Below are 26,199 nucleotides of genomic sequence, written 5' to 3'. Positions count from 1 at the left end.
AGGTGTAACTGTGCTGGGCATAAAGAGCGTATGGGGAGTACAAAAATAAGATGCACCCCCCTGAATCAATCCCTGGAAGAATATGTAATGTTCTTTGTTCATAGGAATACAGTAAAAGGGAAACTCGGGGGTTTTTTAATGTCTAAAAGGAAATTTGGATAAAGGCAATTGTGTCCACTCTGTTTGCTAAAAAGGAATGAGTTTAAATTATGAGAAAATGCATTTACGCTAAATGTTGGGAGTAGGCTGTGTTACTCTAGCAGTAGTTCAGCAGCAGAATGAGCTTCCTGGAGAAGGAGTGGGATCTTTCTGTGGAGGTTTGTTTCAAAATTAGAAGGAGAAGGAGAACTGCTGGATCAGCCCAAAGACCCATCTGGTTCAGCACTCTTCTCACAGTGGCCAACCAGATGCCCCAATGAGCCCCCCTCCAAAAACGCAACCCGACGTGTGTTGTGCGTGTGATGTCACACACACTCCGTGCAGGTATGTGTGGGCATGATGTCGCATGTCTGTGTTACAGCAGTGGTCACCCGCAATCCTAAGGTCCAGATGGTGCCCCTGCCCACTGCTATTGCCAGCAACTGGTAATGGGAGGAATATTGCCTCTGATGGTGGAGGGTAGAACTTGCTGTCTTGGCTAATATAAATCCTCCTCTTCAGAGTAGCAGTTGAAATAGATGTCCTCTATAGAGCTTTTGCAGTTTGTGCCCTTTTGTGGAGCAGGGAAAGACTGAATAGGAAAACTGAGGATGGCAACTGTCTACAATTGGGGTGCCCTCCAGGAGTTGTTGAGCTCTCAACTCCCACTTGTCACAGCTAGCATAGTCAGTGGTCAGGGATTTTGAGAACTGTAGTCCAGCAACACCTGGAGAGTCCCATGTTGGCTAACCCTCATCTAATGTTGTTGAGTTGCAGGTGGAAACAGTTATGTTTGAATAGGGAGAACCAGCACAGGTTTGCTTAGGGCTGCTGCAAATAAAATTTTAACAGCATTCATTGCTTGGGGATAAGGTAAATGAATTTCCTCCCTTTTGCAAGAGAGAAGCCTGAAGGGGTGGGGGTTGTAATATAGTATAGATGGGAAGGTCTCTATAGATCACTTGGCCCTAGTGGCAGTGATGTCTCTGTATCTGTGAATCTTCTGCCTGCCTTGTCATCTTTTATAGGTTTTCTGATTCAGTCATTGTATCCTGAGATGGCTGGTCTGTCTTCCTCTTTCTTGACACACTCATTTAATTTTTAAGCTCGCCGGGCTTTTGCTTATTTATGTTCATTGTGCTTGATAATAATTCTAAGCCATTAGAGGGGAAAATTGTATTCAAAAATGCTGTTTCACACTTTATTTGTTTGATGATCTGGAGTGATAGAAAATAACACATTTGCTTGCTTTTATAGTCTCATAATTATTCACATCCATCAAGCCATTCCAGGGGAATAAACAAAACACTGAGAAAACCGCACTATTAATAGCATTCTCTTCAGCAACAATGAAAAGTATCTTTCTCATGGGATTGTCCAGTTAGGAGGCTCCCTGTAAGCAACTATAAAGCTTCTGCTTTTTGCCTAGCAAACAATTTTTTAATCTGATTACCCTGTAGATTAAACATTAGAGGATGTGTGGTTGTTAGGGAAGTGTAGAACAGTCACAAATTGGAGACATGCTTTGCTCTGGTGGTTTACTGGTTAGGTTAGGCTAAGTTATACATCCACCAAGATTAATACCTCCTACCCGTCCCCTCCCTAAGGGCCCCCTCCCCAGCATTTTTGTATGAATTGCTACTCTTGGTGTGGCTCCTGCTTGGAGGGAGGCCAGCTCAGGCAGAGATACAACAGACAGCCTTTTCTGAAAGTGGTTAGTTCAACCTGTTTCTTAATTGAGAATGATTGAGTGATCCAATCATGCCGCATGGACAAAGCTGAATTACTCACATCCAGGGAGGGCTGAGTAGAAGCATCAGAGCAGTGAGCAGGAGGCCTGATCTGTGAGTGGCTATTCTGGGCTCACAGGAGCTTCAGTATGGTGTAGTGGTTAAGAGCTGTAGTCACGTAATCTGGGGAACCGGGTTCGCGTCTCCGCTCCTCCACATGCAGCTGCTGGGTGACCTTGGGCCAGTCACACTTCTCTGAAGTCTCTCAGCCCTGCTCACCTCACAGAGTGTTTGTTGTGGGGGAGGAAGGGAAAGGAGAATGTTAGCCGCTTTGAGACTCCTTAAAGGGAGTGAAAGGCGGGATATCAAATCCAAACTCCTCCTCCTCCTCCTCCTCTTCTTCTTCTTCTTCTTCTTCTTCTTCTTCTTCTTCTTCTATTCAATTCACATTGATTGCAGAGCACTATCAGTTTCCTTATGACACATTAATATGGGCTTGGTGGAAAGTTAGGGAATTAGTGTGCTATAAGGTGTTCCTGAGGTGAACCTCTGGACAGGTATTGAGAATATGCATCCAGTGTAAGAAACTTAAGCCAACAACAACAACCAAAGTTAAGTGTCAAATATGTTCTAAACAGTTTTAATGAGTGATTATTTATAGTTAGCAATGTCACACAGAACATTATTTTTGAACGATATTCACAAATTTGTACTCTCTTGTTTTTATCTTGGTACACCCAGAATCCCACCAATCCACCCATTCGTAACTATATATTATCTCTGGTCTGTTTATGGCTTGAAATGTGGATAGGCTCCCCACTTTACAGGTGCTTCCTTGCTTGCTTGACCAGAGATGATACTTGTTTCCCATCACCAGTGACACAGATTAGCCTGCTTTATATACAGTGGTGCCTCGCAAGACGAAATTAATTCGTTCCGCGAGTTTTTTCGTCTTGCAGTTTTTTTCGTCTTGCGAAGCACGGTGTCGGAAAAGCTTCAAAAATCATCAAAAACCTCAAAAAAGGCTACCACACCGCGTGCTATGAGTTGCTCCTTGAAGTCAAGTCGCAACTGTATTAACGGTTTTAAGAAAAAGGAAACAAACTTGCAAGACGTTTCCGTCTTGCGAAGCAAGCCCATAGGGAAAATCGTCTTGTGAAGCAACTCAAAAAACCAAAAACCCTTTCGTCTAGCGAGTTTTCCGTCTTGCAAGGCATTCGTCTTGCGAGGTACCACTGTACAGTGGTACCTCGGGTTACAGACGCTTCAGGTTACAGATGCTCCAGGTTACAGACTCTGCTAACCCAAAAATAGTACCTCGGGTTAAGAACTTTGCTTCAGGATGAGAACAGAAATCGCACGGTGGCGGGGGGAGGCCCCATTAACGTAATAATAATAATAATAATAATAATAAATTATTTATACCCCACCCATCTGGCTGGGCTCCCCCAGCCACTCTGGGCGGCTTCCAACCAAATATTAAATTACAGTAATGCATCAAACATTAAAAGCTTCCCTGAACAGGGCTGGCTTCAGATGTCTTCTAAAAGTTTGGTAGTTGTTGTTCTCTTTGACGTCTGGTGGGAGGGCATTCCACAGGGCGGGTGCCACTACCGAGAAGGCCTTCTGCCTGGTTCCCTGTAACTTAGCTTCTCGCAGTGAGGGAACCACCAGAAGGCCCTCGGCGCTGGACCTCAGTGTCTGGGCTGAACGATGGGGGTGGAGATGCTCCTTCAGGTTTACTGGGCCGAGGCCGTTTAGGGCTTTAAAGGTCAGCACCAACACTTTGAATTGTGCTCGGAAACGTACTGTGAGCCAATGTAAGTCTTTCAAGACCGGTGTTATGTGGTCTCAGCGGCCGCTCCCAGGCAGCAGTCTAGCTGCCGTATTCTGCATTAGTTGTAGTTTCCGGGTCACCTTCAAAGGTAGCCCCACATAGAGCTCATTGCAGTAGTCCAAGCGGGAGATAACCAGAGCATGCACCACTCTGGTGAGACAGTCCACGGGCAGGTAGGGTCTCAGCCTGCGTACCAGATGGAGCTGGTAAACAGCTGCCCTGGACACAGAGTTGACCGGTGCCTCCATGGACAGCTGTGAGTCCAAAAGACTCCCACCTGGTCCTTCAGGGGTAAAGTGGTACCTCAGGTTAAGAACAGTTTCAGGTTAAGAACGGACCTCCAGAACAAATTAAGCTCTTAACCCGAGGTACCACTGTATCTAAGAAAATAAGCCATGGCAACATTTAAAATGCAAAACAGTGCCAGGGCAGTGGTGGAAAACACAGTCAAGATTTATTATGTGGCATGCAGAATATCCTGCCTGATTGGGAAAGGATTTACACAGAACACCAGTCAGAAACTCTATAACTTTTTCTTGGTACCAGAATTGTTGCAGTTAACTAAATCCCCAGGCTACCTTATAATTTTGGCAGCTGAAGCCATGAAGAAAGCCATTCATAAGCTACCTATTTACTGCCAACAGCCTTAAGTTAGCTAATTTGTCGCATTGTGCTCCAAACTGTGTTTGCAAAGAGTATTAAGGCAACAGGCATAGCTTAATAGCTTAGTTCAGTGCACACTTAAATATATAAAGAGATGGTCGTAGATGAATTCAACCTCTGGCTACTGCCAGGGTGCACTAGCTTTGCAGCCATTTCATAGTTGAAATGCCTTGGATGACTTTCTTTGCTCATCCAGTTTCTGAAATGAGACACACCTAGAGGGGAAGCTCTATCAAAAAAGTGAAGCCCTACAGAAAAATGTCTTTGTAGGAAGGGGGCAGGAAGCAGCTTCAGCTGTTTCATGTAGGAGAAGCAGGGGCCAGGAAGAGAGGAGCAGCTCTAAACCTGTTGGGTTGCTAGGGGCAACCCGAGAACCTTGACTTGCAAGTTTGCAGCCAAGGGAGCTAGTAACTGGCTGGCAGGAGTAACAGCTGAGATCTGAGGGATGAAATGGGGGCCGGCAGTGAAACTGATGAAAGCAAAAAACATTGTGCAAGGAATGAATTTTTTCTTTGCAAGCTGTCTTAGTCGGTCTTAAAGGGGAGCTCTTCTGTGTGGGCTTGCTGGTAAGTGTGGGGAGTGATAATTTGCAGAGCCCTTGAAATGCAGGGTGGGAGGCTGTTGTGGCTCTTTGAGTGAGTGTCATAGGCAGGTACTGAGTTTTGTGACTGCAAATCAATCTGTTACCCAGGAGATGGGTAGCTATCTAAAATCCAGGCTTCTTTGGCTTATGCTGTTTACAAAGGGAGTGTGTAGGTGTGCTTTATTTGTAAAGAGAAGGTTTTATGTGTGCTTCTCTTTGTCAAGAAGGTTGGAAGGTTGTCACAACTTACTTAAGGAGTGAGCAACATATCTGCTCAAGAGGGGGTGCTTTTCAGCCTCTTGGAATGCAAAGATATGTCCTACATGGTGAGAGCTACTGAATTTCAGCAATGTTGCTCCACCTCACTATGAACTTTTCCTGGCTGTGCTGGCTTGGTTCTTAGATTTAAAAAGGATGTATTTTTTGATCCACTGGGGTTAGGGGAAATCATTTGTAGTTAGGCGTTCAAAGGGCCAGATAATACCTGGGCTCAATGGGTTGCATATCATAAATTTCTCACACCTCTTTTTAAATGTTTCAGCACTAATAAATACATGTGGCATGGAATACTGGTGCTTGTGATTCCACCCCCACCGCTGCACCAAGCACTCCCTAAATCTGCAGGATTTGGAACTGTTCCATCATTTCAGTTCAGGTTACACACATATAATTGAAGAGTCAACAAACAGCGAATGAAATAACTGGTGCAAAGTGCTGTCTTCCTAGTACTTTGATACTTAAGCATACAGGGAATCATATCAGAAGCTTCCTGTGTAGGGAAAGTGGGGCAGCCAAAGACACATAGGTAGTTGAAAACATTTGGAATCAATGCTATGGGACATGTGTCAAAAATTCCAGTATCTATGAACATATGAAGCTACTTTGATAATGAGGCCAAACTATTGCCCCACCTGTCCCAAACTGGCAGCAACTCTCCAGGGTCTTGGGTAGAAGGCTGGGTTCTTCAGCTGGAGAAGCTAGGGGTCGAATTGGAGCCCCTTTTCTTGCCAAAGGGCCCAGCGTCTGACCCCCCTCCAAAAAGAGCTCTTGCTTGCTCTGCTCTGTGGCTTCGAGGAGGTAAGAAACAGTAGAAGACTTGTCATTCTTTGATCACTGAGATCCTCTGATGGGGCACTTCTGCTAATTCCCCATGCCTCTGAAGTTTGGGTGGCCTTCACTAGGGGAGAGGCTTCAGGGTGGCAGGCCGTGCCCTGTGGAACTCCCTGTCAGTACAGATCCATCAGAAACCAACCGTGCCTTTTTTCAGACTTCTTCTGAAAGCTACCATTTAGACAGGCTTTCACAATATGGATTTCTCTTTTTAACCAACCAGTATGTACTGAATCATTGATGTTTTAAATCAGGGGTCAGCAAACATTTTCAGCAGGGGGCTGGTCCAGTGTCCCTCAGGCCTTGTGAGGGGCCGGACTATATTTTGGAAAAAAAAAAAAGAACAAATTCCTATGCCACACAAATAACCCAGAGATGCATTTTCAATAAAAGGGCACATTATACTCATGTAAAAACATGATTCCCAGACGGTCCGCTGGCTGGATTTATAAGGCGATTGGGCTGGATCCGGCCGCCAGGTCTTAGTTTGTCTACCCACATTTTAAATTATATTTTAGGGATCTTTCTGGACTGATTTTACCATATTTTGTAAGCCACCTTGATATATTTATGAAAGTGAAATATATAAGGTGATTGAAGTTGTAGTTTAGTAACATCTGGAAGGCCAGAGGTTCTCCACACCTGAACTGGAGGCTGACTAGTAAGTGAAAACCATAGGTGTGCCCCTTGTGTTAGTTTATTTATTTCAGCTATTTATATGCCACTTGATCATTGAAGTTTCTCAGCAGGGTGCAGAAAAATTACAAGTAGCATAGTGGGGGGAAATAAAATTAATCATACAAACAGAAAACCCCTTAAATGCCTGTTGAAAAGTCTTTGTCAACTGGCTGAAGTTCAACAGGGAGAGTGGCCATTTGAATGCAGTTCTTTTTGCCACTACCGGAAACATGTCGTCAGGCTTCCTGAAGTGCTGCCTTCCTGGGAAGGCTGTATAGTTCACTTTTCCCAAGGTTGGGTTGTTGTATCCAATGTCAGTAGACCCACTGAAATGAAAGGAGATGATAGCTCCATTAATTTCAGTAGTTCTAGTCTGAGTAGAATTTCACTGGGTACAACCCCTCTGACTTTAAAATTTATATCCTTGTTTTGAAAACTTACATGTGGCAGCTTGCTCTAGTAACATGCTGACATTTGGGAATTCAGAATATTTGTTCAGGTCATGCTCTCTCCTTTTTAAAAAATAAAAGGAGATTTCTATGTTAACCACTTGCCATTATAAACCTTATTTTTCTAGGGTGTGTGTGGCTTATCTATTAAGACAAATGCAATTACAAGATGAGATCTGGAGGTAGTGCTGTGCCTGGGCCTTGCTGCAGCCTTAATGGAAGGGCTTCAGAGCAACTGGCAGAAATGATATTTCTGGATATTTGAACATCTCCCTTTTGTTTTGACACCTCGCCTTGAGGTTAATGAGCGAACAGTTTGATCTTCCCTGACATTTTGACTTCCTCCCCGAGGATAGCCTGTTATCACTGTCTCTCCTCGAGCAGAGAAACCAGAGAGCTTAAAACAGAAGATTAAATTGCTGTTTGGCGATAGGCAGGTAGGTTAAGCACTGGAGAAAGGAGCTGGTGGCCATCAGGGTGGGCAGGTGGGGAAGCTATCCCACCAATGTGGCAAAACTGGTTAGGTGGTTGAGTGCTGAGGTTCCAGATAAGAATTCCTATGGGTACAGTTGTTAGCTACCTGGAATTTCCTATGGAAAGCTAGCATTTGGCATAAAATATGGATCTCTAAGAAAATGTGGGGTTACGATACAGATTATTAATGTAGCCTTGTGTCTTAAGAGGCTATGCTGTGAGCTGGGCTCTGATCTAGCTTCTGTTGTGAGCCTGCTTAATGGCCTTAAGCAAGCCACTGTGTCTCTGCCTCACCCCTTTCCCCGTCTGCGAGATATGGATAGCAAAACTGCCCTACCTTACATGGTTGTTTGGAAAGATAGGGAGTGCTTTGAAAACACCAAAGAGCTATAATACAGCAGCTGTATAGATGTGAAATGTTACTTTGAAGGAAGGCTTCTGGTAGATGAGATGTTAATCAGCAGGGCGTGGCATACAGAGACTACGGGGGTCCTGTTTTGCCTTTGGATTGATGGGACGCAAGCAAAGCTGTAATGAGGGGATTCTTGATACAACAGAATGCAGTGAAGAAAAGAACACAAAATGAGAAAAAAGATAAGATCTTGGATAAAATAAAAGAATTAGAGAAGAAATTAAGAGTGAATCCGAAGTCACAGCCAACTCTGAGAGAAATTAAACTTTATCAAACACAATATTCTAAATTGATAAATCAGGAAATTGAATGGAAGGTTAAATTAATGAAACAAAAAACGTTTGAGTCGGCGAATAAATGTGGAAAACTGCTAGCTTGGCAGTTGAAGAGAAGACAAAGATTAAATACTGTTACAAACTTAGAGGTTGATGGAAAAAACATCCAGAATCCAGTGGACATTAGAAAGTGTTTCCAGAGATACTTCAAAAAATTATACACCCAAGGGCCGCAAGATGATATTGAGATTAAACAATTTTTGGCAAAAAACGGATTATCTAAATTGTCACAAGAAAATAGGACAATCCTGAACTCTAAAATAACACGACAGGAGATCGAACAAGCTATCCAGAACATGCAACTTGGCAAATCTCCAGGACCAGATGGGCTGACCTCCAAGTACTATAAGACATTGAAAGACTATTTGATACAACCTTTGATGGAGGTCAGCAATGAAATTATGGAGGGGAGGAGGGCACCGGAGTCGTGGAAGGAAGCGTTTATCACATTAATACCAAAGTCGGAAGCTGAAAAGACACAACTTAAGAACTACCGTCCCATCTCTCTTTTAAATGTGGATTACAAAATATTTGCAGACATTTTGGCAAATAGATTTAAAAAAGTTTTAAATGAAGTAATTCATAAGGACCAGGCTGGCTTTCTCCCAGGAAGACATCTGTTTGCTAATACAAGGAACATTATTGACATTTTGGAACTTTTGCAAACAGATATAAATACAAAAGCAGTTTTAATTTTTATAGATGCGGAGAAGGCCTTTGACAATATCTCCTGGAAATTTATGATGGGAAATTTGAAAGAGATGGGAGTGGGACGGGGTTTTGAGAATGGGATTGAGGCGATATATTCAGAACAGAAAGCTAAACTGATAGTTAATAATGTGGTTACAGAAGAGTTTGAAATTGAAAAAGGGACACGACAAGGTTGCCCTATTTCCCCTTTGTTATTTATTTCGGTTCTGGAAGTGCTATTGAACATGATTAGAAGGGATCAGTTGGTGGAAGGAATTCAGGTCGGTCAGAAACAATATAAATTAAAAGCTTTTGCAGATGACCTGGTTTTGACCTTGCAGAAGCCAGAGCCCAGTACGAAAAGAGTATTACAACTGATTAATGACTTTGGTCGGGTGGCTGGATTTAAATTAAATAAACAGAAAACTAAGGTTTTGGGGAAAAACTTGACTAATACAGAGTCAGAACGGTTTCAGAATGAGACGGAACTTAATGTGGTTAAAAAAGTAAAATACCTAGGGGTAAACATAACAGCAAAAAATCTAAGTCTATTTAAGGACAATTATGAAAAATGTTGGACAGAAATTAAGAGAGACTTAGATAGTTGGTCAAAATTGAAACTTTCTTTGTTAGGCCGAATTGCTGCTATCAAGATGAATGTATTGCCAAGGATGTTGTTCTTATTTCAAACACTTCAGGTTTTGGACAAAACGGAGTGCTTTCAGAAGTGGCAGAGAGATATTTCTAAGTTTGTCTGGCAGGGCAAAAAGCCCAGAATTAAGTTTAAGATATTAACCGATGCAAAACAAAGAGGGGGCTTTGCCCTGCCAGACTTAAAGTTGTATTACGAAGCCGCAGCGTTTTGCTGGCTAAAAGACTGGCTACTTCTTGAAGACACTGATGTGTTAGATTTGGAAGGGTTTAACAATACCTTTGGATGGCATGCATATTTATGGTATGACAAGGTTAAAGCAAATAAGGCCTTTAAGAACCATATTGTCAGAAAATCATTGTTTAATGTCTGGACAAAATATAAAGACTTGCTGGAAAATAAAACACCAAGGTGGCTTTCACCTTTGGAAGCCAAGGCCCGAAAAAGACCCAATATGGAGGCTAAATGGCCAAAATATTGGGAAATACTAGAAAAGGATGGAGACAAATGGAAATTGCAGAGTCTGGAGAAAATGAAAGACAAAGTGCGAGATTGGTTACATTACGCTCAGATTAAAGAAGTTTTTAAAAATGACAAGAAACTAGGGTTCCAGGTGGAGAAATCGAAACTAGAAACAGAATTGTTAGAACCAAAGACTAAGGTACTTTCAAGGATGTATTACTTGCTGTTGAAATGGAATACACAAGACGAAACGGTTAAATCGGCTATGATAAGGTGGGCACAGGACATTGGGCATAATATCATGTTTGAGGACTGGGAGAGGTTGTGGAGTAATGGATTGAAATTTACTGCATGTAATGCCCTGAAAGAAAATGTAATGAAAATGATTTATAGATGGTATATGACCCCAGTCAAACTTGCTAAAATTTACCACCTGTCTGATAATAAGTGTTGGAAATGCAAAGAGTGCGAGGGAACGTTCTTCCACCTCTGGTGGACTTGCCCTAAAGTGAAGGCGTTCTGGGAAATGATTTATAATGAACTGAAAAAGGTATTTAAATATACCTTCACTAAGAAACCAGAGGCTTTCCTTTTGGGTATTGTCGGCCAAGGGGTGGCAAAGAAGGACCAGACACTTTTTATGTATGCAACAACAGCAGCAAGGATACTTCTCGCAAAACATTGGAAAACTCAAGATCTACCCACACTGGAAGAATGGCAGATACAACTGATAGACTACATGGAACTGGCTGAAATGACCGGCAGAATCCGTGACCTGGGAGAAGAGAGGATTGAGGAGGACTGGAAGAAATTTAAGAACTATTTACAAAAGTATTGTAACTTGAGTGAATGCTAAATAAGATGCTAGATCAAAATAACTGAGCACCACTAAATTTAGAAGTTTTTAGGAAAATAAGTAAGATTGTGAAATTTAGCTCCTTTTGAGAATTATATGATTATGAAATATAGAAGGGATATAAGAATTTAAATAAGATGATAAATTGCTGACAAAATGTTTCAACGATGAAAATGGGAGCGGGAGATGTGAGGAAGTCCAAAGAAAATGTGAAAATATGTTAAGATCAATGTTACATTGTTTATCATGTTTATTTTTATTGTAAAATTTAATAAATTGCTTTAAAAAAAAAAAAATGATAGGATGTTTTTTCAGGGATCAGTGCTTGTGTCAGGCTGCAGGGAGAAATATCTTCTGAACTGCTGCCAGTGACTGAAAACCAAAGATCCTTGTTCATAGTTGGTATTCCTTCTTGCTGTTTTTGCTACCTAAACATACACACACGTACTTAGTCATGGGGAAGTGCAGAGAATATGGGCGGGGTGCGTTTAGGCAGAGACTACCCCTTAATTTTCTGATATCATGCATGGCGCTGGGCAGGGGTGCCTACTTGAACAAAATATTGCCAGGGGGGTGGGGAGGTAAGCCCCGCCCCGCACAATCAACTTCATGAAACGGTACTCACACACTATTTGGCAATGCCCAACAACTGGGGGGGGGGGTCCTCTCAAATATTTTAAGGGGAGGTCTGAAGGGACCTCAGCCCCTATGAGTTGGCTGCTATTGTGCTGCGGAAATACTTCACATTGAGATGTTAGAATAACACCTGCAGAAACCATGCCATTTTAAGACTTCATTTTGTGGGGGGAGGTGCCAGCATCAATTTTTAAGGTGATTGCATAACCAGATTCCTGAAACATTTCTAGGTCTGATCCTGTGAACTTGAGAACTGGAAGCCAAAGTATTAAATCAGGGTTTTATTTTGGGACTTGCTCCTCTATCAAATAGCCATTGTATGTTGAAGTTGTAGTCTGTCCTTCTGAATAAAATCCATGGACTTCTGTTTTCCCATGGGGATTCTAATCTGATATGACTAATTATTGTGGGCTCTTTATACATGCTTGATCAGTTTCCTTCTGAGAACAAATGGAGGACAACAGCATTTGATGAGCAATGCATGCTCTTAATTTTAGAGGTTCTGGGTTTTCAAAAAGTCTTTGAGATAATAAAACCTGGTTAAATCCTCTAATACCTGTTCCTTAGGGGAATATGAGGGTCAGTTGCTCTTGTTTGTGGAAGACATTGCTCAAGCAGAAACCAAAAAGGCTTAAGCTGAACATTAACAGTGTGATACAGTAGTTAGAGTGTTGCATTAAGATCTCGGAGACCAGGGTTTGTAATCTCATTCAGCCGCATGATCTTCACTGTCTCTCAGCCTAGCCTACTTCATAGTGTTGTAGTACGGATAGAATTGATGTGAGAGAACCACATACACAACCTTGAACTCCTTGGAGCAAAACTGGGATATAGATTGAATGAATAACTATGATTGCTGGTGCAACGGTATGTCCAGGTCATTTGGAATATTCCAGGAGAGGGAGGGATGCAGGCAAAGCATTTCAGAAGCCACTCCAGCTTAACTCGCCCTCTTCTTACCCCCAGCAGTTGCACTGTGAGAAGTGTCCTGATGAAATTTTATGTGTTTATATACAACACATATATATACAAACATAGTTGGAAGGAATTTTTAAATTTTGTTTCAACTACGGCAGACCAACACGGCTACCTACCTGTATGTTGACACTGTTTGCTCTGTTAACCTTATAATGCAATTGAATGTTACCTGTAGTTTGCCTTGGAAGGATTTGTATCCTGACAGGTGGGATATAAATAACTGAAATAAATATCCATCACATAGGAGTGCATTAGGTGGCTGTTTTAACTGGATTAATGCTATCCATTAGTTTGCCCTCTGATTTCTAAACCTCCATGACTTAGGGGCTCACAATTCCACTTACAAGGGCAGTGATCCTTCTGCCTTATGTTTGTAACGAACTGAGCCGCTGCCTTCTTCTTGGAGCTGGGGAGAAGATGCAAGATCACATCAACAGTTGTGCTGTGCTTTCCTCCTACTGCACTTGAAGTGGGGGATGATCCCGGTGGCTGCTGTGCTTCAGAGGTGCTGTGAGGGCCTCTGGAGCACCTCAGAACTACCAGGTTGATCCTCTGTCCCTCTGTATATTAAATGTTGGAAGGGGAGGGGAGTGAGGCACTGTTGCTGAGGTTTGGAGATGCAGCACAAGTCATAGGCAAGACCCCACCCATCTTGGGTGGGCCAGAGTTCTGACAACCACAACTGTTTGTTGACTTCTTCCTATAACCAAGAGAGAGCATTGCTGGAGGAGGGTTAGGTTTCACCCTGTCCCATCCATCTCCTCCTTCGTTATGTGGTTCTGTATGTGATGTGCTACTAGTGCAACGGCTGGGCTCAGTTCATTTTTTCTTCCATTCTTAAATTTGTTGATCATTTGAAAGAAGGCACTGAGTCCCCTCCTGTTAAATGCAAGCCAAGCATGCTCTGGCTGTTCTTTCCGTGTGTTTGTTGGCCATGGGCTACAGATATTTCCTCCTATTCTGCTTTTAAGCGCATTAACACAATTTTCTGGGTTCCTGTCCAAGCAAACTCCTTTTAATTCTCTCCCTGGGACTCCTCTCTAGAACTTCATGCATTGCCTTTGCAGTCTGCAGACTCTGATAACGCAGTAACCATGTTCCAACATATTAAACTTTTAACATCCTCAAGATTCAATTAATCTTATCTTTACAACTCCCAATTACAGGCACTAATTAAGTGAAAGTAGCATAGTAGACCTAAGGATGTTGCATTAATCATCTGCTGCCTCATACGCCTTTTCCAAATCCTTCAACATATTCCCAGAAGGAATGGAATAGTTCAGTTCCTGTTCATTTTTATTTTTTTAGGGTTGTTAATCCCACAAAGGAGTGTTTGTATCTGGATTAATTTACTCATTTGTTTCATGTTACCGATAAATGGCATTAAAAAAATTAAAAAGTCCAAGATGAGCAAAACTGAATTATTTGATAATTACACAGTTTAAAGGGCCATTGTTGTGGCTTTAGTTAAAAGAGTTGTGGGTCGCACTAAAGATTTCTTCTTATTTCATAAGATTAGCTGTTACAGGATGGCTTTCTGTTCCTGGAAAATTGTTTTTTGTTTCTGTTTTAAGCTGCCAGTTTAAATCATCTTAAACACTAAGTCTTGAAGAATCCTCTTTCTGTACAATTTTTCTTCCTGGACATCCTGTTACTTTAGATTTTACATTATGAGTCTTCAGATCACTTCAGAGGGCAGAAAATATCACTTTGGTCTAGGGAGAATTTAGGATATGATTTCCATTCTTTCATTTGAATTTCCACTATGGTTAAAGCCACCATTTTCAGAGTATTGCAAACTTCCCTCATGGGAGGGGTGCAGCAGGGTGATAAATGAAGCACTGAGTGTGTACACAAGCACTGAGGCAAGAGTATTATTTCCAGGAGGCATGGGGAATCTGTCTTAGCCAGAGGGCTGTATTCCCTCATGAGAAACCTTCTGGGGCCACATGCTAGTGATGGGTTGAGCCAGAGGCAAAAGTTCCCTTTGAGGAGTAGGCTACATTCTATCCATGCAAAAGTCAGGTTTCCACCTTCTGTTTATGCAGTTCTATATCATTCTGATTTTGCTGCTTGTTGGAACAAGGGGCGAAGAGCTATAAACAGCCTTGAGGTCCTGCCCTCTGACCAATGAAACAGTACAGTGGTACCTCGGGTTACAAACACTTCGGGTTACAGACTCCGCTAACCGAGAAGTAGTACCTCGGGTTAAGAACTTTACCTCAGGATGAGAACAGAAATCGTGTGCTGGCGGCACGGTGGCATCAGGAGGCCCCATTAGCTAAAGTGGTACCTCAGGTTAAGAATGGTTTCAGGTTAAGAACGGACCTCTGGAACGAATTAAGTTCGTAACCAGAGGTACCACTGTACAGTGGTACCTTGGGATGTGAACGGGATCTGTTCCGGAGGCCCGTTTGCATCCCGAATGGATTGCAAGACTCGACAGCACGTCTATGGGTCGCCTTTCACCGCTTCTGCGCATGTGCATGACGTCATTTTGACCATCTGCGCATGCGCGAGCGGCGAAACCCGGAAGTAACGCACTCTGTTACTTCCGGGTTGCCGCGGAGCGCAACCCGAAAGCGCTCAACCTGAAGCATATTTATCCCGAGGTATGACTGTACTTGAATTATGAGGGAAAGGTAGAAGAGGCCCTGAGGAAATGCAGAAGTATCCAAATGTGTAGGACCTCCTGGTTCAGTTATTGGTGCAGAGGGTGGGTGGAGATTAGAGCCTATGGCTTGCTCCAGACATCTCTTCAGGGAAACCATGGTGGATGGAGGGTGCCAATTTGGGTCCCAGGATGTGGGTGCCCAATGGCGCCGTCAACGTAACATGACATCATGACATCACGTTAGGTAGGCACGCTGCAGCGGTGCTTCTGAGGCTGCATGGTGTGGTAAGAATTCACGTCTTCACCACCTTGTTTGTTACCCAGGTGAGGATCAACCACCTTTTCAATAAACCATAGAAAGAAGGAAACTATTTCCAAGTCCAGCATCCATATTTCTGGACCCAGTGTTGGTATTATAGCTATTGCAACAGGGCAGAGCTCACTCAGTTGAGCTCTCAGTTGTGCCAGTTGAGAAGGTCTGCCCCAAGGCACTTCGGAACAAAAGCTTATATAGTAAACACAGCAAACACCTCAAACAAAGAGTCATAAAACATCTTCACATACGTCAGGAAGTAAAGCAGACATGGCTCCCTACTGGTATCATACTGGGGCTCCATACTGGACCCCCACATCACCTTGGAATGGCCCCGATGTGCCCAGACCATTTGACCATTTTAGGTCTTGGATGTCTGGCGTTACCCTGGCAACCTAGCCTTCAGTGAGGGAAGAGCATCATAAAATCCTCTTCCTGGGTCTCAGATAGCTTCAAGGATAGCTGATTTACACTCTGGTTCTAAAACATCCTGCCATTTGTACCACTTTCAGGGGTAGATAAGGAGAGATGAAATGCAGCGTGTGGGGGGGGGACTCACAAATGCAGAACACACAAAAATCAAGCCTAATGCATTCTAATAGGTAAAATACAATCAAAGTGAAACACTGAAACATTATTAAAATAATAAAAAAATTCTACCAGAGGTTGTATTGGAGGCCTGGCAGGGCCTCGGACATTGCTTCCAAGGCCACGCCGAAAACCTCGAGAGACCTCTGATGCGGCGTCTAGTTTTATACCAGTCACTTGGAGGCTTCGCCAGGCCTCAGATGTCGCCTCGGAGGTCGTGTTGGGCCTCCGATTCAACTTCCGGTACAAAACCAGAAGTTGCATTAGAGCCCTGTGGTCTCAGCCCCCACAAAAAAAATTGTGAGTGCCCAAGCACCCAGCGTCCCCTAGAGTTGGTGCCAGTGTGGTGGATGGGGGTAAGTAGCGTAATCTACGAACAGGCTCTCAGTGAATTAGTGGTAATGAGCTCTGTTTTTAAAATTTCAGTGTTACTGATGAGCACTTTTGTTTCCGTTGCTAGGTATGCTATACCTCCAGAACATGGGAAGCGGTTGGAGAGACTGGCAAAAGGTAAGTTTGTATCTGCTAGTGACCTTGTATGTTCAAGCAACAGCTCAAGGCCTTATTTTTGAGGAGGTGTGAGCCAGTAATTTGGGGCTGCTTCAGATTGCGACACAATTCTATAACAGAAAGACCCATGCAGCTCATGTGCATTATATGATATATCTAGATTTATGAATTTTGCTATGTGCTAACATTTTATTTTAAAATACTTTTATATCATCTTCAATAAGAATATCTCAAGGCAGTTCACAAAAAACATTCTAATATGATGAATACGGTAAATACAGCAGTGACAAAGTCAGGATAAATTCAGCGCACTGGTATTAAGGATCAGGAAAGGCCTTGGAGAATAATTTTTAGCAAGTGCCAAAAAACTAGAACAGTAGATGCTTGCCTTATCTCACAGGGCAGGTGGTTCTATAAGCTGGGAGACACAACGAAAAACCCCCTCCAAGTTGTCACAAGATGGACCTTTCGCAGGCTGTGCCACAACCACAAAAGCCTTGTTCAAATATTTTAATGACTTGGACTGGTCTATCCAGTACACAGCATTTCCTCAGATAACCTGTTCTAAGTTGTTTAGGGCTTCATAGACCCAGTAATATGTTGGCAGCCGCTGCAGTTCTTTTAAAAGTGGTGTAACATGCTTCTGGTAAGCTTCTCCTGTTAGCAATCTAATCGCCCTGGACCAGCCTTAAGGGCAGCCCCACGGCGAGCAGATTACAGTGGCCCAGTCTTGAGGTTAGCAATACATGGGACACTGCTGTCAGGCTTTTTGAGACTGGGAACTCTTGAGGCGCTCTTAACCACTGCAGCCAACTGGGCCTCCAGCTGCAATGATGGACCTAGGAGCACCCACAGACTATGTACCTGTTTCTTCAGTGGGAGTGCAGCTCATCAAAAACAGGGAGGTCACCTAATAATTCCTGGACTTAGAAAACCCACAAGGCCCCTCATATTGGGATCCAGCCTCAGCTTCTTGGCCTAATCTAGACTGCTGCTGCATCCAGGCAGCATGCCACAATTTGTGCTGGCACATTGTCTTTGTCTGTGATCTTTGAGAATTCTTGGAGAACAGGTGAAGTCTCTACAGATTGGAAGCGGGCAAATGTTTCCATCTTCAAAAATGGGGAAAAGGGAGACCCAGGTAACTACCACCCGGTGAGTTTGACTTCAATACCAGGGGAGGACCTAGAACAGATAATTCAACAGTTGGTCTATGAGCATTTAGAAAAGGATGCTGTGATTACTATGACCCAGCATGGGTTTCTCAAAAATAGGTCATGCCAGACCAATCTGATTTCTAATTTTGATGGAATTACAAACGTTGTGGATCAGGGAAAGGTTGTGGACACAGTGTATCTTGATTTCAGTAAGGCTTTTGACAAAGTCTCCTGTGATATTCTCTCAAGGAAGCTGGTAAAATGTGGGTTGAATGATGTAACTGTAGGTGGATTTGCAGCTGGCTGACTGACCGAACCCAAAGTACTCATTAATGGTTTCTCATCATCCTGGAAAAAAGTGACAAGTGGGGAGGCAGGGTTCTGTTTTGGGCCCATTGTTGTTCAACGTCTTTATAAATGACTTGGATGAAAGAATTGAGGGGATGCTCATCAAATCTGCAGATGACAGCAAACTGGAAGGGGTAGCTAATGTCACAGGAAACAGAAACAGAATTCAAAATGACCTTAACAGATTGGAGAACTGGGTGCAAAATGAATTTCAAAAGGGACAAATGCAAGGTTCTACACCTAGGGAGGAAGAACCAGATGCACAAATATAGGATGGGGGACACCTGGCTTACTAGAAGTACATGTGAAAAGGATTTAGGTAGGGGTCTTGGTGGACCACAAGCTTAACATGAGTCAATAGTGTGATGCGGCAGCAAAAAAAACCTAAAGCTATTCTAGGCTGCATCAATAGAAGTAGAGTGTCCAGATCAAAAAGTAACAGTACCACTGTATTCTGCCTTGGTTGGACCACACGTGGAATATTGTGTCTAATTCTGGGCACCACAGTTTAAGAAGGATGGTGACAAGCTGGAATGTGTGCGGAGGAGGGCAACCAAGATGGTCAAGGGTCTGGAAACTAAGCCTTATGAAGTATGGTTGAAGGAGCTGAGCATGTTTAGCCTGGAGAAGAGACTGAGAGGAGATATGAGAGCCATCTTCAAATCTCTTAAGGTCTGTCACATGGAAGAGGAAATATGCTTGTTTTCTTCTCTGGAGGGTAGAACTTGAACCAATCGCTTCAAGTTACAAGAAAGGACTTTCAAAAAAACGTTCTGACAGTAAGAGCTGTTCGACTATGGAACAGACTCCCACAAGAAGTGGTGGACTCCCCTTCAAACAGAGTTTGGATGGCCATCTGTCATGGATGCTTTAGCTGAGATTTCTGCATTGCAAGGGGTTGGACTAGATTGCCCTTGGGGTCTCTTCCAACTCTATGATTCTTGGCTCAGACCCAAAATAAGTGTGTCATTAACATGCTGATGATGCTGTGTTAAAACATCATTGGAAGCAAGGTGGTACCTTGTGACATCCCATAAAATCACTAGCAGGAACTGAAGTATAGTCCCTTCATGCCAACCCTGCAGGCAGGAGCAGAATATTGCCTCCAGCTTCCAACCCACTTGATTGTAACAAAACATCCAAGCGATTTACGCTAAGCGAGTTTAGTAACACACCATGGTTAATTGTATCAAAAGCCACACCTTGTCACTTCAAACAGCTTGTTAAAGAGTCAGTATGCAGTGTCTTCCATTTGTTCTAGGTGAATACTATGAATATAGCCCAGAAAGTGTCTTGAGATAAATTGGAAGCTCTCTGCCCCCAAAAGCAACTGATACGAGGCAGAGCTCTTGATTGTCTTACCTGGTAGTGTTGGCGTAATCCTGAACTTGGAGTCAACTGCTCTTCTCAGTGTAACCACCACTGTGATAGTGTACTCCAATCATTTCCTTAAATGTGTTTTACTCGAGCTTGGTCCAGAATTTTTTTTATTAGCTAGCAGTAAGGATTGAGGAACTGTTCTTTGCCAAGGAACTGAAATAGCTTGAAAAGGCTAGCATTTTTCATCCAGTATGAAAAAATGAAAACTAGCTCTGGCGAGCATCCGAAATGAAATGCTGATTTGGTGCAAATGTATATGTGATGTATTGTTGTGAGAGGACCTCTTGCAGCATACACCTATTTATTTATTTATTTAATTTAATGGATTTTTAAAGTTGCTTTTCTGGGAAAGCCCATTCAAAGTGGGTTACAACATTCAGAATCCCCACAATGGGTGAACAGTAAATAAGCTATAGAGACACAAACCTGTAAAAAAAACAACCTACAATTAAAACAATGACAACCAGACAACAAACAGTAATATCTCTTTTTTTATATATTTATTAAGATTTTCAAAATATTACAAAATAAAAATAAAAAAAGAAGAAAATACAAAATAAAAATGGTTAAAAACAACTCAATCTTTCCATTACTTATTTTTCATTAGCTTGTTTCCCGGACCTCCTCACGCCTCCCTTTTTTGTATCCCAGTTCAGTTTGTTGGTTCAGCAAATCCTTGCCCTCTTTGTTTATCCTAGTCTTTAATCTTAAAATATTGTAACGTTAAATTTTTCTCTGTTAATAATCCATTTTTCATATCCCCTTATAGTATTACAGCTGAAAACCACTTAATTTCTATCCAACATCATTCTAACATTCATTAATTTTACAATATTTCTGTAAATAGTCTTTAAATTTCTTCCAATCTTCTTCCACCGACTCTTCTCCCTGGTCTCGGATTCTGCCAGTCATTTCCACCAGTTCCATATAGTCCATCACCTTCATCTGCCATTCTTCCAGAGTGGGTAGATCTTGTGTCTTCCAATACTTTGCAATGAGTATTCTTGCTGCTGTTGTGGCATACATAAAAAAGGTTCTATCCTTCTTTGGCACCAATTGGCCAACTATGCCCAGGAGAAAGGCCTCTGGTTTCTTCAAGAAGGTATATTTAAATACCTTTTTCAATTCATTATAGATCATCTCCCAGAAAGCCTTAATCCTTGGGCACGTCCACCAAAGGTGAAAGAATGTACCTTCAGTTTCTTTACATTTCCAACATTTATTATCGGGCAAATGATAGATTTTTGCAAGCTTGACTGGGGTCATGTACCACCTGTATACCATTTTCATAATATTCTCTCTTAAGGCATTGCATGCCGTAAACTTCATACCTATGGTCCGTAACTGTTCCCAGTCAGCCATCATTATGTTATGTCCAACATCTTGTGCCCATTTAATCATAATAGATTTCACCGTTTCATCCTGAGTATTCCATTTCAACAGCAAGTTATACATCTTTGACAAAATCTTAGTTTTGGGTTCTAACAGTTCTGTTTCTAATTTTGATTTTTCCACCTGGAAACCAATTTTCTTGTCCGAATTATATGCCTCCATTATCTGATAATAATGAAGCCAATCTCGCACTTTGTTTTTTAGTTTCTCAAAACTCTGCAATTTCAGTCTATCTCCCTCTTGTTCCAGAATTTCCCAATATTTCAGCCACTTGGTCTCCATATTGAACTTTTTCTGTGCTTTTGCTTCCATCGGTGACACCCACCTTGGGGTTTTGTTTTCCAATAAATCCTTATATCTTATCCAGACATTAAACAATGCTTTCCTGACAATATGATTCTTAAATGCTTTATGTGCTTTGACCTTATCATACCACAGATATGCATGCCATCCAAATACATTGTTAAAACCTTCTAAATCCAAAACGTCTGTATTTTCAAGAAGCAGCCATTCTTTCAACCAGCAGAAAGTTGCTGATTCATAGTAAAGTTTAAAGTCTGGCAGGGCAAATCCACCCCTTTCCTTTGCATCAGTTAATATCTTAAATTTTATTCTGGGCTTCTTGCCCTGCCAGACAAATCTAGAAATGTCTCTCTGCCACTTCTTGAAGCAGTCCATTTTGTCCACAATTTGCAATGTTTGAAACAAAAACGACATTCTAGGCAATACATTCATTTTTATCGCAGCAATACGGTTTCTCTTCAGATCGTATGAATCTTTCGCCTTTTAACAAACAGTAATATCTCATGCCTGGAATAAATTTGCCAAAATCAGACCTCTCCGGATAGGGCCACAATTGGCATACCCGCTGAAACTGGTAAAGGTCGCTACTAGTCTCTGGGACTCCCCAGGCAGTGCAGAATCCAATATCACTCCCAAACAGCATATTTGACCCTTGAGAGGGAGTGCTACCCCGTCCATTACCAGCTGTAATCCTCCTTCTGGAGCTGGGGTCTCCCAACCCACAATGCCTATGTCTTGCTCAGAGTTAATTGCAGTTTGTTTGCCTTTGTCCATCCCAGAGCGGCCTCCAAGCATCAGTTCAAATTTTCAACAGCCTCTCTGGGTTCAGAAGAGGGAACCAAAAGGTAGAAGTGAGTGGCACCTATTCTTGGATGTCTTCCTCCAGCATCTTCATGTAGATGAGTTAATCTAGAGCCCTGCAGAGCCCCATAAATCAATAGTCATGGGGAAGAGCAAAACTCTCCCCGCATCATCTACTGAGTACATCCATCCAGGAAGGAGTGACAGCAGCCCAACCCCAACAGATGGCCCAGGAAGTTACCATGATCAGTGGTACTGAATGCTTCTGCAAGGGCCAGGAGGACTTACAGGGTAGCGCACATACCCTGTTCATCCTCAGGCACCTGCTGGGGTGACCGAGACTGTGTCCATTCCAAAACCAGGGCTGAATCCAGATTGGAATTTATTCAAATAATCAGCTTCATCCATATCCTGGAGCTATGTGGCCACCAGCCTCTTAATCACTGCCCCTAGAAAAGACAGATTTCGGGATTTGTCAATAATTATTCAGAATAACAAATTTTAAATCCAGCTTTTTAAAGGAGTAGCCTTACTAACACCTCCTTGAGGCAGCTCTCCTTCCCTTAGGGAAGCACCAAGTCCTGATCTTGATGTTTTCACGAGCCCAGAATCAAGCAAACAGGTGGTAGCCTCATAGCTCCAAGCAGTCTGCCCACAACTTAACCACTTGAAATTTATGGCATCTTTTGCCCACACACCTCATGTTGGTGTATCAGTGCCTTGTTTTTCTATTTGGCAAATGAGGAATCTTTGTAGCAGTTCTGACTGAAGCTCAGAGAGTGGCAGGTTAACCTCTTTGAAGCTGTTATATTTTTGAACTTTCTGTTTTGCTTCCTGTTTTAAAACAAGCGCGGAGCATTCTAGTCAAGCAGTAAAGGATCACACAGAATATCAGAGCATTTATTAAAACAGTACATTATAAAAGAGCATTGATTGAAGCCCTTCTAAAGAGCTTTCTTCCTCTTTGCTAGCTTCTGGACTGACAGGAGTGAGGTGGTCATGTGACCTGCTTGGGCCTCAGACAGAGGTGGCTACAAGCACCTTAGCAGAGGCTATTCTGTTTATCTCAATTCAAGTGGTTCCTTCAGATAACCAAGACCCCAGACTATTCAGGGCTGTAAACACTAGCTCTTTGAATAGTGCCTGAAAACAAGCTGGTAACTAATGTATTGTTCTAAGGCCAGTCTGGTACAGCTGCCCCAGCCAGTTTTAATCAGTAAACTGGCTCCCATGCTTTAAATTAACTAATTTCTTTTAGGCAGCCTCCAAAGGCACACCCATGTTAACAGTAGTCACACCAGTGACCTGGGAAGGAAACCAGAGGCTCCTGGCGGGATTTAAATGGGTATGTTTAAAAATGCTTGTCCCAGTGGATAGTGGGTTTAGATATGTGTGCCTTTGGAATGGTGTAGGCTAGGGCAGGATAGGCAATATCCCCCTGCTTGCTCTCTTGATCCTTACAGAAAACTTAATAATAATGCAGAATGTCTTCATAATACGTTTCTCATTTCTTCATTTGTATTTAGTCTGTTAAATACAAACACCATTCATATTGATTGCTGAGCATTTTTCATTTAGAAAGTGCTTACAGGTTCAATAATTGTGGATTTAGTGGGGCATAATTATCGAAGTTCTTTGTGATATATATAACAAGGCATGTGCTGGTTCAGCTGACAGTGTTATGTTATGGTCTGAATACCTATTTGTGGGGATGACAGTCTTCTCATCTTTCCTTGCCCCTCTCTACTGCACTATCAACTCCATGACATCCTCCCACTTTACACACCCTGAAGCAAACTGAATTTTTAAAAGCCACAGAATCAAGAGCACACATGCAGACCCTCCATGTGTCCCGATTTTCCAGGGATGTCCTTGATTTAGAGAAGCTGTCCTGGTTTCTGATCTTGAATGTCACACTTTTCCTTAGGATATCCCTATTTTCACTGGAGAAATGTTGCAGGGTATGGAGTTATCCAACCCCTGAGCCATTTGAAGGCGATCCTGTATAGGGAAGTTTTTTTTTAAAAAAAAACAAAAAACCAGAGTGCTGGGGCAACCCAATAAGATGTGTGGGATATAAATAGTAAAATTATCATTATGGAATGGGATGTCCCTATATTCATCAGAAAAATGTTGGAGGGTATGCATTTGGGCCTCTCTCCCCCCCCCCCTCGTAAGGGCTAATATAATTTATGTGGTGAGGTGGCAGCTGCCCAGAGATAGGCTAATTACTTGATAAGCAGACCCCTCTGTGACAGCCTTGTAGGTTAAAAGGTATATTATAGAAGAATACTGAGCAGATACCCGTTCCATTGAGGATTTTTGGCCTGATATCATCTCTCTCTCTCTCTCCTTCTTCTTCTTCTCCTTCTCCTCTCCCTTCATCACACACATGTAAGGCCCCTGTGGTATACTGGTCAGAGCCATGCCTGCCTTTGAAATGCAATCTTTCTGTTTCCACTACCTCTCCAAACAACAATAGCAAGATGTCAAGTCTTGTGTTAATATTTAAAATACTTAAACTTAAAGCTTGGTTTATTCACTGGGGGAATATTTTAATGCAAGTCATCCTTCACCTACTTGAATGCTTTGAAAGGGAAGTGACCGCGCTTCAGCCAACATGGAATAGGTTTAAGTGACTGGCTTACTCTCACTTTACCCACACTCTCTAAGAATATAGTGGTGTAGGAGGAGCTGTTGCTACCACTTGACGACAGGAGCACATCCTCCTCTGCATCTGAGTCTGTGGTCTTAAAGCAGTGGTTCTTGTTGCATTGTCAGAGATCAGCTTCTGCTGTAGTCAGCTAACTGTTGCTTGAAGGAGGAGAATAGATTGGTGTGAGGCAGCAGTGTTTCATCTTATCCCTTTTCCAAGATTGCAGAGTGAGTGGGGTAGAAAACCCCAGCTCCCACAGCATCATCTGGCCTTGTTGTAAGTGACTGTAGAAGTGAGTCCCCTCCCTTCCAAAGGAATTCCAAACAGCAAGGTAAAGCAGGGTTTTATTTAGTAGCACCAAATTATTACTGGAAGTTTAGAGCTGCTGGGTGACAATGAACACTACCCAGACAGCTGAATTTTCCCACTCTTACTTTCAACACCCAAAGTAGTCTGTCAGTGTGTGAAGCCTTTTCATTGACAGACCTAACTGACCATTTCTTGGGGGGGGGGGCGGGGGGCAAAAGAAATAAGGCTGGCCAGTGATTGGACTGAAATTATAGTGTCAAGTAAATAGAAAAACACATGAGGTGCCCAGATGAAGGAAACCATCATCGCCTTTCTCTTGGAAGCCATTCACTCTAGTGACATCGTATAAAATAGAAATAACATATTGAAAACCACTGACTGGAAAATGAGAGCTTCAAAGCAATTTTATATTCACACCATTTTCACTCGGTCATATGTCAAAGCTTTACAAAAACTACAATTTCAGCAAGCATAGAGCTCCATAAGTCCCAATTGCCCATAAGAGGGTATGTGTATGTGGTGTTTTGTTTTTTAAAATAGAATTTGGAAATCTGCATTAAATGAAAAGCATGGAGTGTGGCTTTCATTTTAAGTATATCCTTCTTATTTGAACCTAAAGTTGGAACAACTTGGAAATTTTGGGTGTTGTTTTGTTGATAGCTTTGCTGAATTATTTAGCTCAGCACTCAGTGCTAGTGACCAGACAGATGCCCCAGGGAAAACAAAATGATCAGGGTGTCAGTCACACCCCAGCACCTGTTAACTGAAGGTATACTGCATGGATGTTTGACTTCTAAGTTTTCATAGCTAATAACTGCTGATAGATCCCTCTTCCACGTTAATTGGTCTAATTTTTAGCATACACAAAACACCTTCTGTGTACGAATGTTTGCTTAAATGTATATTGCACTTTCCCCTTGGCATACACAAGGTGGGTTACAACGTAATACAGTTGTACCTTGGATCCCGAACACCTTGCGAGTCAAATGTTTTGGCTCCTGAACACCGCAAACCTGGAAGGGAGTGTTCTGGTTTGTGAATGTTCTTTGGAACCCGAACGTCTGACCTGGCTTCTGATTGGCTACAGCCAATCAGAAGCCAGGCCTTCGTTTCCAAACGTTTTGGAAGTCGAACAGACTTTCGGA

At 42.4% G+C, this 26,199-nt stretch overlaps 2 protein-coding genes across 4 annotated transcripts in view; one reads left to right on the top strand and one right to left on the bottom strand.

Annotated features, from left to right (window-relative positions):
- KDM4B (lysine demethylase 4B) overlaps positions 1-26,199 on the top strand; it is a 180,834-nt gene that overhangs the window by 48,024 nt on the left and 106,611 nt on the right. For all 3 annotated transcript variants that reach the window (XM_080988779.1, XM_080988780.1, XM_080988781.1), the window contains exon 6: positions 16,659-16,708. In XM_080988779.1, the coding sequence (XP_080844905.1) occupies positions 16,659-16,708 (50 nt within the window). The remainder of the gene's footprint in view (positions 1-16,658; positions 16,709-26,199) is intronic.
- LOC308467332 (perilipin-3-like) overlaps positions 1-26,199 on the bottom strand; it is a 175,117-nt gene that overhangs the window by 120,168 nt on the left and 28,750 nt on the right. The window lies entirely within an intron of this gene.

The sequence above is a fragment of the Podarcis pityusensis genome, assembly GCF_964106645.2.
Source record: "Podarcis pityusensis genome assembly, chromosome: 18".
NCBI lineage: Eukaryota > Metazoa > Chordata > Lepidosauria > Squamata > Lacertidae > Podarcis > Podarcis pityusensis.
This window is presented reverse-complemented; position numbering and strand designations above follow the sequence as displayed.